At 37.5% G+C, this 13,432-nt stretch overlaps 1 protein-coding gene across 1 annotated transcript in view; it reads right to left on the bottom strand.

The window, feature by feature from the left end:
- PRIM2 (primase, DNA, polypeptide 2 (58kDa)) overlaps positions 1-13,432 on the bottom strand; it is a 256,639-nt gene that overhangs the window by 90,920 nt on the left and 152,287 nt on the right. Inside the window, exons 9-10 of the mRNA XM_004673597.2 lie at positions 7,406-7,478; positions 549-734 (exon numbers count right to left, since the gene is read on the bottom strand). Of these exons, the coding sequence (XP_004673654.1) occupies positions 549-734; positions 7,406-7,478 (259 nt within the window). The remainder of the gene's footprint in view (positions 1-548; positions 735-7,405; positions 7,479-13,432) is intronic.

Genomic DNA, 13,432 nt, shown 5'->3' with positions numbered 1-13,432 from the left:
GGTAGGAATACCACATAAACCTAAGTATTCCTATATATTAACTCAGAAAACAGACACATAAGTATGTATATCACTATCACACACTGCTATCAAAGAGAAGTTCTTCACAAAAGCATTTACAACTCGTGTTGTTGTTTCAATCCTAACCATGGAATAAAATTTCCTAATCTCTTATTAGGGTCTACTAGAATACTATGCAAGCTTTTTACTTAAAATTGTAGGCACATGTATCTTTTCAAGTACATTTCAGCAGTGTACTCAAAAAATAAATTTTTCATTAAAATTTTATCCCCTGGTAAACAACGAAGCAATCTGCAGCCCCTGCAGTATAATGAGTTTGATCCCTGGCCAGGCAACTGACCCACACAAGACAACAGCCCTCTCCAGTCTAGCCAGCTGTGTATTTCAGCAGGGTATTTCAGTCAATCTGCCTGTTCTGCACTCAGTCTCTGGCGCATCCTTTCACACCCCATACCTGTGGCCTACAACCCAGCTCTTGTATGCATAAGTATTGTTTTAAATCCTAAAATTAAAATTAAAACAATCACCTTGTCTGCATCCATGTTTCCTCGGATAAATTCTTGCTTCCAGAACTGCAATGCCTGTTCCAGTGTTAAACCAATGCCCTTCAAGAAAAGACCATACTGCATTCGGCCTCCATGACGAAGATGATGATTTTCCCTCAAAGCTTTATGTAACTGACGCATACAAGGTGGGAAGGATTTGGTAGAAAGCTACAAGAAAAAAAGCATAAGTAAATTCTCTTGAAGAGCCAACTTCCAACTGAAGCCTGCTTCTTGCTAGCAATAGTTTTTGATTATGTGGAAGATTTATCAGGGCTCCAACAACATTTGTTTCAAATTCAATCTAACTTGCAAATTCAGTCTAATGGAATTAAAAATAAAAGCGATAAGGAAGTATTACTTACTGTGATTTAATACGAACTCTTTTCTTACTAATAATTTTATATGTAAATAACATTTTTTGATACATTGGGTTAAATAAACTGTTACGTTAATGGCACTTTTTGGTTTTAATTTTCAATCAAACACTTTCTTTTCAGATAACAGCATCATATGCAGCTGCAAGAAATACAAAGAAACACCATGTACCCAGTTTCGCCCAAAGACAGTATTATGCAAAACTATAATATATTGCCACAACTAAGCTACTTATACTGATACAATCCCCTAGCTTTGCTAGGTTCCCTCAGTAACAATCAGATGTGGCTCTCTGTGTATGAAATTAGTGTTACACAATTTTACCATATGTAGGTTTATACAACCACCATCAGAGTCAGGATGCAGAAGTCCCATCCTAGAAGGTCCCCTCAAATCTCCTTCTATAGCCATCTCTACCTACTGTCTGCATCCTCCTCCCTTCCTTGCCCCTGGCAACCACTTACCTGTCCTCCATCTCCATAATTTGGTCATTACATGAATCACCTAGGATGTCATGTTTGGTGGTTAGGGTTTCTTACTCTACATAATACTTTGAAATTCATCCACATTATTGCAGGTATATTTTTTCATTGCCAGGTAGTATTCTATGGTGTGGATGTACCACAATATGTTTTAATCATTGAACTTGTTGAAGAACATTTAGCACTGTTGGGGCTATTTCATAAATAAGTAAATGTACAAGTTTTGGGGTGAAGTTAAGATTTCACTTCCTTCAGACAACCATTTAAAAATTTAAGTGCTGAATTACAGATGAACTTTTAAAATAACTCAAAAACCAAGTAGAATGTAAAAACAAAAGAAATAATTCCAAAAAAGAAAACCCAATGTGTTAAAGAAGTCAATACTGAAACAGAAACTGCTAAATGTTTCTTTAGCATCAAAAATAAAATATTGCCCACTTCAATTATGCTCATGGTTACAACTGCATTTTACTTCCTAGAATATCCTCCTCCCTAAGCTTAAATTCTTACCACTTCACATGTTACTTGCCTACTTTAAACTTTACCTATAAGCGGGAGCCTTGGCCTTACTGCTCCCTGTAGTGACCACCCAATTTGTCTTTATCCTTCACAGTGACAACTTCTGTATATTTCCATCCTCACCCTCATTCTTTAGGCCTCAAGCCTTGCTACAACACTACTGGAAAGCATTGCAGTTATTCTCATATGTCCATTCTTATTGTTTAAATTGTTATTGTCTAAATTGTCTAAATTCTTATTGTCTAAATTGTTTTTCAATATTTTTCTTTTTTTTAAAGATTAATTATTTATGCATACAGAACTGGGGTACAGGCCAGAGGTGTAGGGTGAAAGGATACACCAGAAACAGAGTGTGGGAGCAGAACAGGCAGGTGTACTGAAATACACTGCTGAGAGGAGCAGAAGGCAGGCCAGGAGAGGTCTGCCACACCATGTGGGTCAGCTGCCTGGCAGGGGATCAAACTCAATCTGCAGTGGCTGCAGACACCTTCACAGTGATGTGTTTTAACCAACTGCGCCACCAGGAGGGTCCAACATTGTTCTAATCCAAAAACACCAATGAATATTCAGTATCCTCAGTATGAACATGCAAGTTTCATTCAGTCTATACCTAACTTTTTCTTTTTTTAAGATTTATTTTTATTTACAGAAGTGGGGTACAGGCCAGAGGTGTGGTGGGTGAGAGGATTCACCAGAGACAGTGGGGAGCAGAACAGGCCTACTGACAAAGCACATTGCTGAGGGTAGAGGCAGGCGAGTCAGAAGAGGTCTGCCACACCATGTGGGTCAGGTCCCTGGCAGGAAATCTAACTCATGTTGCAGTGGCTTCGGAGAGCTTCATAATGTGGTGCTTTAACCTGTTGTGCCACCAGGGAGAGCCAATGCAATGATAGTGAAGGCAAGGATAAGCAGATGGGACTACATCAAGTTAAAAAGCTTCTGTACAGCAAAAGAGACATTACAAAAAAACAAACAGGTATCCCATTGATTGGGAAAAAATTTTCTCACACAAAACTAGTGATAAAAGGATTGATCACAAAAATATACATAGGACTGATGAAACTCAACAAAAATAAACAACCCCATCAAAAAATGGGCAGAAGAGCTAAAAAGACACTTCTCCAAAGAGGAAATACAGATGCCCAACAAGCATATGAAAAAATGTTCAACATCACTTGTAATAGGGGAGATGCAAATTAAAACCACAATGATATACCACCTCACTACAGTGAGAATGACACATCTTCAAACAACTAGCAATGACGGATGTTGGCGAGGATGGGGAGAAAAAGGAACTCTCCTGCCATGCTGGTGGGAATGCAAACTAGTACAACCACTATGGAAAACTGTTTGGAGGTTCCTCAAACTGCTAAAAATGGAGCTTCCAGATGACCCAGCAATCCCACTCCTAGGTATCTACCCAAAAGACACAAAAACACTGATTCAAAAAAATACCTGCAACCCCATGTTTATTGCTACTTTATTTACAATTGGAAAGACATCGAAACAACCCAAATGTCCAAAAGTGGATGATTGGATTAAAAAGATGTGGTACAGGGCCCTCCCTGGTGGCACAGCGGGTTAAAGCGCCTCACTAAGAATCGAAAGCTACTTCTACATGAGTTCGATCCCGGACTGCCCCAGAGGTGATCCACATGGCGTGGCAGACCTCTCCTGACCCTCCTGCTGCTCCCCTCAGCAGAGTACTTTGATCATCTGCCTGTTCTGCTCTCCACTCTGTCTCTGGTGAATCCTCTCACAGCCCCTGCAACTCTGGCCTATATCCCAGTTCTGTATTTACAAATAAATAATTAAATCTTTGAAAAAAAAAAAAAGATGTGGTATATATATACAATGGAATATTACTCAGCAAACAAACAAAATAAACACATGCCTTTTGCAGCAACATGGATGGAGCTGGAAGGGATCATGCTTAGTGAAATAAGCCAGAAAGAAAAGGAAAAATACCAGATGGTTTCACTCATAGCAGAAGTATAACAGAAAATAACAATAATAATGAACTGATATATACCAGAGACATTTTATGGGGTGGAGTGGGGAATGGGATCAAAAACAGTGGGGGGAGGAGAATACACTGGACTACGGTGATGGCACACGGGTGACCTGGTAATAGGAAGCCCACAGGGATTACAACTGAGATGGAAAAATGTACAAAATGATGTAAAAATAGACATTTTTTAAAAAATAATGTCTGATTCCAAAGCACTAGAAATAAAATAGAAATGGATCAAGTATGAATTGGAAAGGAACACTTCAACTTGGCTAGCTATGGAAGCATCTGTGGGCAGTGGCAATGCAGCTGAGAAATAAATTTCAAGGAAGATTCTAATCAAATAGAAATTCACAAATACTATTCCCAGGTAAAGGAAATGAAAGCAAAGACCAAGAGAAGGAAGGCACCGTAGTGTGCTCCGAGGTAGAAGAAGGCTCATGGGGTCAGAGTAAGCCCAGTGAGTGAGCCAGAATGGAGAAATTGGAATGACAGGTATGCATGGCTGCACTGGTCAGAATAGTCGGTTTTGATTTTAGCCTAAATGTGCCAGAAACCCACTAGAGGGTTATGACCAGAAGATTGACATGGTCTGATAAACACTTTTTTCTTATTTTTCCAGGGAACACATCCACAAACAGTATTTTCCAAATTAAATCTTTCAGTTTTGTTATCAGCATGTGTGAAAATGTCTGAAAGGTAAAAGGTCTCAGTATGTTAAGTCAAAGATTCACTGAAGGCAAGGACATTTAATACAACAGAAGAACAGTGAAGACACTATCGCCTCCTGCCTAACAGCAGAATGAGCAGCTGTCTGGTTTCCCAGCACAAGTCTTAATCTCTTTAGAATTCATCCAAAAAAGATAGCACAATGTGTATATTGAGCAAATAAAGCAATTACGAGAGCAGTGCAGAGAGTGAATTATCAATCTGGATATTTGCAGAGGCCAAGAACATCAGCAGGAGTAGTGCTAGTACAAAGGACCATGCGTGACTTGGAGCTAAAGTCATCCAATAATGATAGCAGTTGGGAGTAGGGGTGCCACAGTAAGAGGAAGGGTCAAGTGGTATAATTGATCAGGAGGGCTTCAAGGATCTAGAACTCTTCCAATGGAAGGCAGAAAAACAGTTTGAAAGTAGGAATATAGTCCAAGGAAGATGCTCATCCCATTGCTACACAGAATTTAGGAGAAAAGCATTCCATTTGAAGAGACCAAAGGGAAATAACAAAATTGAGGGAGCCAGATTTCAACTAGTAGAATTTCAGGGCAACATTTAGAGAAGAAATTGAGAATGTTGAGAGATGTTCTAACGACATGTTAATTGTGATGATAAAGCAATATAGATACAAAATTAGGAAAAGGTTCAGATAAAGTAAGACTTTATCACCCCAAGCAGACTCACCGGTATGACCATCACAGCTCTTAACTAAGATGATGACTGTATTGCTTATCTACTGCTTACCATGCTGCCTATCTCCCTTAAGTAACAGGCATGGACTAAGGGCATTTTCTGTTGTACTCACCTCTAACACCACTGCATACTGGCTGTCCATAATTGATAGGTTCAATATATATATATATAATTGATAGGTTCAAAATACACACACACACACACATACATATATACATATATATGTATATATATATACACTAATATAATTGATAGGTTCAATATATATATATATACACATATATATGTATATATGTGTGTATGTGTGTGTGTGTGTATATACACACACACACACACTAAATGAACTAATGATTACACTTCCATATTCTCCCATAATATCTAACCAAGTTCATATTTACTTATGAATAGGAAAATAACAGAATCGTGAATAAGATTAACCTCCAACCATTCACATAAACACAAATCATATGTCAAGGAAATGCCATTGTGTAGTGAAGAAAAATTCTACAAATTACAGTAAAGTACACTATACTCTTCATTCTACTATGAAGTCATAAAGTGAAGTTGAAATAAATCCATCATAGATATATATCTATCATGGATGGATGGATGGAAAGATATCATCCCTTAAATGTTATTAGAATGAATTCTTCAAATGTGTCCTGTCACCCAGTAAATCATAATATGACAGGATTGGAAAATGGGATCTTTAAAGAGGTAACTGAAGTTAAATGAGCTGTGTTCCAATGTGACTACTGTCCTAAGAATAGGAAGAGACACCAGGGATATGTATGCACAGGAGAACATCTAAGGACACAGCAAGAAGATGGCCAAGGAAGCCTCAAGAAAACATGAAGTTGCTAATTCCTTTACCTTGGAATTTTCATCTCCACCAACTCTGAGAAAACACACTTCTGTTATTTAAGGCACCCAACTTGTCATATTTTTCTAAAGCAGCTCTAGCAAACTACACTATTTTCCATTTCCCCTTTTCTAAATTATGTGATATTCAAACATAAACACATAACCAATTAATAAATATTATTTAAAAGAATTCTCCTTTGGAATAATAGATTCAAGTTGGTTTTTATAAAATGACAATTTTCTGATTGAATTTGATTTTCCTATGATTGGAAAAAAGAAACCTCATGTACAGCATATGAGGTTTCCTTTAAAAAAGAGGTGGTACATATACACAATGGAATATTACTCAGCAACCAAAAAAAAAAAAGAAACACATGTCTTTTCCAGCAACATGGATGGAACTGGAAAAGATCATGCTTAGTGAAATAAGCCAGAAAGAAAAGGAAAAATACTGGATGGTTTCTCTCATAGCAGGAATATAACAGAACAGGCGAGAAAATAATAATAATAATGAACAGCTATATACCAAAGACATTTTGTGGGGGTGGGGTGGGGAATGGGATCAAAAACAGCGGGGGGGAGGGAAATACACTGGACTCTGGTGATGGCACATGGGTGATTTGGTGATGGAAAACCCAAGGGGATTTTGGGTTTCCCAACTGAGATGGAAAAATGCACAAAAATATGTAAAAATAAAGTATTATAAAATTAAAAATAAAATTCCTGGCAAGCAGCAACATGGATGGAGCTGGAAGGGATCATGCTTAATGAAATCAGCCAGAAAGAAAAAGAAAAATACCACATGGTTTCTCTCATAGCAGGAGCATAAAGAGACCAGGGGGAAAAAAATAATAATGAACAACTATATACCAGAGACATTTTTACAGAGTTGGAGTGGGGAATGGGATCAAAAATGGGGTGAGGGGAGGAGTGCATTGGACTATGGTGATGGCACAAGGGTGATTTGGTGATGGGAAGCCCACGGGGATTACAACTGAGGTGAAAACAGGTACAAACCGATGTAAAAATAAACTATCATTAAAAAAAATTTAAGAATTACTAGCAATGAAATAATATTCTCTCCCATCTCCCCACTAAAAAACCATCCTCAGTCAAAGAAAACTTGTGATTCCTTAATTGATAAAGTTCTAAGTATAAAAGGTTGCAGTGCTTACCGAATCAATTTGATCTAAAGAAATCTTCCCAACATTCCCCTGTGTATTGTAATCTTGACCAGTATAGGAATGACTGAAAAAAAAAAACAAGAACAAAATATTAAAACAGGATTTGTAAAACATTTTTTGATCATTTCAAAGGAAATGTTCTTATTCAAATATAAGGTCAGAATGAGAAAACATTTCATAAATAAACGTTAGCAGATAGCAGAAATATGGCCAAGTGTTTTAAAGGTATTTATTAGAAAACATTGGAGTAACTTACCCCAAAATAATACAAAAATATAGTGACACTCTAGATGCCTGGTTTCCAGAGTAGGTGCCATTTCCACCTCAAAAAAGTATAATGCAGCTTGTTCTTAAAGATCAAATTTGAATTAGTTATCCTTTAAAAACAGCATGGCAGCATAGAAGAAACTCAGCTTAAATCAGGAAACATCACTTACTCTGTAATACTTTGCTGTGGCAGTCCTAGCAAACTGATACACCTGGCTTTTTTTGTTTCTCCTTTTCTAAATATATATGGTATTTGAATACAAGCCCCTTTTAGTTATCATTGCTTAATGGAAATCTCCTTTGGAATAACAGATTCATTTCTAACAATTTTCTAAGTTTGACTTTTCTTTACTCCACTCACTACTTACTGGTGTAGGGTCCTTGAACAAATTACTCAGACTTTATATTCCAGGTTCCTTACAGTCAAATGAAGAAGATAATCCCTGCCTTGTAATTGATAGGTCTAGATTGACATAATTTTTGTGGAAGGATCTAACATCTTATAATCACTATTTAACAAAATAGAGATTTTAATAATAATAATTATACACACTTTTCATGTGCAAAGAATCCTTACCTATATCCCCCAAACACAACCTCACAACCCTGAGAGCATATTTATTTTACATTGCCAGATGAGGAAGGAGACAGAGGTTCATAGGCAAGAAGAAAATGGTTAGATCAGGGAACCCACCATCATTCAGTAGAAACTCAAGCCTTTGATTCTCAAGCCTCCATTTCATTACTAAAATATGGCATCTTCTAGCTAGAATACAGTTGCTCAAAATATTATTTATAAATTAATACCTATAACCTGTACATACAGCCTAGAGCTACCTTTGCTGATTTTTTACCTCCTTGACACAAGGCCCAACTCTGCAGACACTGGTTCAGATGCAGGCTCTTAGATGTGTAGTAGTGACAAACAGCTGCTCAATTACTTAGACAGCCACAATCAAACCACAGTTTACACAGACTCCACAACTAAAGGAAAGTTCTGAGGTAAAGCGTCATTACAATGTTCAACAAGTCCATAAACTACTTTCTGCCTGCTTGGTTTAGATGCACCACTGAATAATATTCACACAGAAGATGCTCTGTAGAAAGGTTGCCATTCCTACAATCAATCAACTGTACCAATTAAACAATGGGTTTTGGCTATGAAGAAGAGTGTTACATGGGATGTTGCAGTCACTTGCTAGAAAGCAGCTGGAAGTGCATACCGGCCCTCCTGGGGGTCCTCTCTTTACAAGGCTAATAAAGGTCTGAGATTTATTCCAAGAGCAGGATGAGCAGACACCAAGGAGTAACGCAGAAAGATTCCATATCCAGAAGTACATTTTTTTGCTTCTGGTATTATTTGTCCCTTGAGTAATTACTCCATCACTGGGTTCTTTCTACCCCTTTTATCATAGAGCGTAGTATACAAAACCCATGCTAAATTAAAACAACACTTGCTAATTAACTGAGTATGCTACACTTTACCATAGAGCATAACCAGAAGACTAGTTTAGTAGAATCCTAAACAAAGCATATTTCACTTTCCAATATACCTAATAGTGCAGTAAGAAGGCAGTCTGGAACAACAGAAAGAGGGGTAGGAGATGAATCCACTCTTTATTTCTTTAATCACTTGTTCAACAAAATGAGAAAGCCTAATTTCACTACCCTCATTTTTAAACAACACTAATAATGCCAGGTCTGGCTAACTGACAGAAATGCTGGGGGAAATCAAATGAAGTAATGCAGTCAATGTGTTTATTAAAACCAGTAAAGCATATTCCAGTGCACAGAGTAGTTGCAGTCTTGACCAGCAAGTACAGGAAAAAATGGAGTTCCAGGATCAACATCAGGCCACTCCACTGACCATTATAAAGTTCAGTTTCTTAGTCCACAAATGATTACAGTCAACTAAATGAACTAGTCAGACCAAACAGACTAGCACATACAAAAGTCATCTAAAATGATGTACAAACTGAAAGAAAAAAAAAAAGTGATGTACAAACAGGACTATAGTTATTGAGCAAATGGGGTCACATAATTACTATGCCACAAGGATGTTTTCCTCATCCCAGATGAATACAGCATGCAAACTACAAAGAGAAGATATATGAATGACAGCATACAATGTTTATTCTTAACACTTTGATAGAATACACAAAAGGGCTGAAGTCCAAGGGAAAAAGCTAAAAGCAAAGGACAACAATGATTAATGTAAAGACTTCAGTGGGTGTATAGAATAACAGAGAGAATACAAGGAAACCAATAGACATCACACATCTCAAAATAGTATTAGTAGACAGGATGGTGGTCATCTACCCAGGAAGGGCAAGCAAGGGACTACAGGAGAAAAGCCAATAGAAACTAACATATTACACGTTAGAATTAAGATTAAGAATTCCCCTGTAGGCCCTCCCTGGTGGCACAGCGGGTTAAAGCACAGTACAGAGAAGCTTAAGCCACTTCCACATGAGTTCGATCCCCGCCTGCCCCGGAGGTGACCACATGGCGCAGCAGACCACTCCTGACCCGCCCGCTGCTCCCCTCAGCAGTGTACTTCGTCGATCTGCCTGTTCTGTACCCCACTCTGTCTCTGGTGAATCCTCTCACCCTCTGCATCTCTGGCTTGTACCCCTGTTCTGTACGAATAAATGAATAAATCTTTAAAAAAAGAAATCCCCCTGTAGTTCATGATCAGGAGGCTTACACATGCCGTAAGAAGAGGAGTTAGTAATTACTGAACGTCATGGTTATTTTTTTTTTCTTACATCATTGTTCATTTTTGTATACTATTTGATTCTTCCCCAGGTGTAATCCCACCAAATCTCCCATTACCACCTGACCTGTGAACTGTCACCATAGTCCTTTGTGCCCTTCCTCTATTTTGACCCCCTCTCAGCCTCCCCTATTGTTTATCTCAGAATTATAATTTGCATCGTGGCCATTTAATACATATTTGAACTGTACAGTTATGAGATGAAGCTGAGGTGGGAGAAATTTTCAGACACGGCCCAAGAGAAGTAGATCCTGTGTATTCAGTGTTCTACAGACAACGAAAAAGCTAGGGAACGATATTAAGCAAGGATTGAGACAGTCAGGTTCTCACTTGAAAAGCAAGCAGTGTGGGAAAATGGCTATAAAGGAGAGAGGGTGGGCCAGGGAAAATCTGAATAATTTAGAAGAATAATCAGTATTCTAGCTAAAAAGAGGTAAGAGCCTAAATTGGTAGCAACAGACGGAGAAAGGTGGGGCAATCAAGGCAGAGGGAGGGAAAATAATGCTCCCATAAAAGAGTAAAATTTCTCAAGAACAATTCATTGTAGCTTATGAAACTGGGCCTTTGGCATTTACTTGGAAGTGTCAAAGGATGTCACTAAATAGGATTAATAACAGTACCTAGGAAGAGTAGGGTACCTTTCTACTACTTGCAAAGCTCAGAGTCAGCTTTATATTATACTGTTGCAAATGAATGCAGCTGCTACACTAATGAACTGTCAAAATATATTTCTATTTTCATGATTGAAAACATAAATCATTTTATAAGTGAACATTCCTTAATGTATTAGAGAAAGAGAAATAGTAATAGTAATCTTAAGAGCAAAACCAATTTCTTATTGGTTATATGAAAAATGAAAACACATGCAAACCCAGAAGGAATTCCTGTTTTCAGTCCATTTTAAACAATCACTGGTTTATTTTTTAAAAAAATACTCTGTCTTAAGATACAGTTTGTTTTTTTTTAAAGATTTATTTCTTTGTGCATACAGAACTGGGGTACAGGCCAGAGGCTCAGGGGTGGAGAGAGGCTTCACCAGAGACAGAGTGTGGAGCAGAACAGGCAGATCGACAAAGTACACTGCTGAGGGGAGCAGCGGGCGGGCCAGGAGAGAGAGGTCTGCCACACCATGTGGTCACCTCCGGGGCAGGTGGGGATCGAACTCATGCAGAAGTGGCTTAAGCTTCTCAGTGCTGTGCTTTAACACGCTGCGCCACCAGAGAGGGCCAAGATACAGTTTTTAACAAAGAAGAGCCAATAGGCATAAAAGATTTCCTGCTTTAACCTTTCATAAATAAATGGATATATAGCACAAATGCCATTTTTTAATACAGCAGAACAGGAAGTACTTTAATAGACCACAGAATTCACATTACACTGCTAATCACTATTTTTCCAAATATAAGGAGGAATATTTGATTAATCACAGCATCTTGAAAAGTCATGATTTGATTTCTTTAATTCTCAGTGTAGCTACTAATTTGCAGTAAGAGGAAAAAGTCTAGTCCAACTAAGCTTTAATTTGTTCATCCGTAAGCATGCATGGTAAAAGAGTAGAAATTGCAGTGATTATCTAGCATTCTCTGCATAATTTATCTTTTGTTTGCTAAAGAGTCAGGTGAAAGGCACTAAGGCTAAAACATAGTTTTTCTCAAGTTACCAAAAAGTCAGAAAAGTAGTGGAAACATTAAGATGTGGTTTAGTGAGTATTCTAATTATAGCAAAATATAATCTGAAGATACTGGGCTTCAAAAGTGTAGTAACAATTACTAAACTGTACCAGCAAATGCATAGAACTCAGGATGAACTTTAATTTTTTTTTAATGCCAATAAACAGTCAGACTTTATAAGAGACTTCTTTCATATCCCACTTGTTGTTCCTCATCTGGGCAGAAGAGAGTCTAAATACATACATACAGTTCTCGAGAGCCTTCTGAATAGCCTCTCAATCATTCAGCACATGTCTATTAAGCACTTCCTTTATGACAAGAGTCACAAGTATGAAGAATGTAGAGATGATCCAGAATATGCAATGTGATGGTGCCACAATAATCCTCAGACAAAATGTTCCCACAGAGAACAGTCTCCTCTTGACAAAGGGTAGGAGGAGAAGATAAGCCCTATGTGGCCTTAAGGGTTCTTGATCAATGAAATGGTACTAAATGGTTATCAGCTTTAGAAACATAGACTACAGAATTCCAGAATGTTATTGCAACATTGTTGAAATGAATTTGTACATACGTATAAAGGCTAACTGAAGAAGCTTGAGCTAGAGGGAGAGAGACCTGGAGCACTAACATGGAAGATTGAGATGAGCTAAAATGGCAATCAGAGAATAAGGGATTGGAGAGTAAAGAGAAAGAGTGAGAGATTATAATCAGAAAATACTTTGAGTTTGAAGTTTTAGACGTAAGATGTGATGATCACATAAAAGTCAAAGGCCTAGTTATTTTAGTATTTTTATTATTTGTAGTTATGCAATTTTATATGTATTAAAACTCTCTTAAATGTTGATCAGGTTCATAAAGGAATGTGAGCTGAGTGTACATAGGCTAGGAAGGGTTTTAAAATAAGTATGTGATAAGAAGGTGGCATTTTGGAATAAAAAAGTGTTTTTCTCAGGCTTTGGAAGGCTAGTACATATCAGATGGATGTGCAGAAAGATAAGCAAAATCAAGGAAATCTCTAAACAACAGTTTATAGATGAAGAGGTTGAGTTAGGTGGCAAAAAAAAAAAAAAAAAGACAGTAGAAGCAAGAGGAAAAAAAAGAACTGAATTTGGTAAGTGGGTCCTGAAATATGACTATCTAAAATTCAAAACAACCTAAGTTCTATTTCTTTGTGCAATAGCACTATGATAAATCACTATTTTAGTAAAAATTAAGAGGTTTGTCAGTTTGAAACCTTTAAAATCTAAATATATACAATATAGTATTTTCTAAGAAAACAGAATTTTGTTGGCCTTCCCTGGTGGC

The sequence above is a fragment of the Condylura cristata genome, unplaced genomic scaffold, assembly GCF_000260355.1.
Source record: "Condylura cristata isolate star-nosed mole 26May11 unplaced genomic scaffold, ConCri1.0 scaffold00001, whole genome shotgun sequence".
Classification (NCBI taxonomy): domain Eukaryota; kingdom Metazoa; phylum Chordata; class Mammalia; order Eulipotyphla; family Talpidae; genus Condylura; species Condylura cristata.
Note: the sequence above shows the minus strand (reverse complement) of the source record. Positions and strands in the feature narration are given on the sequence as shown.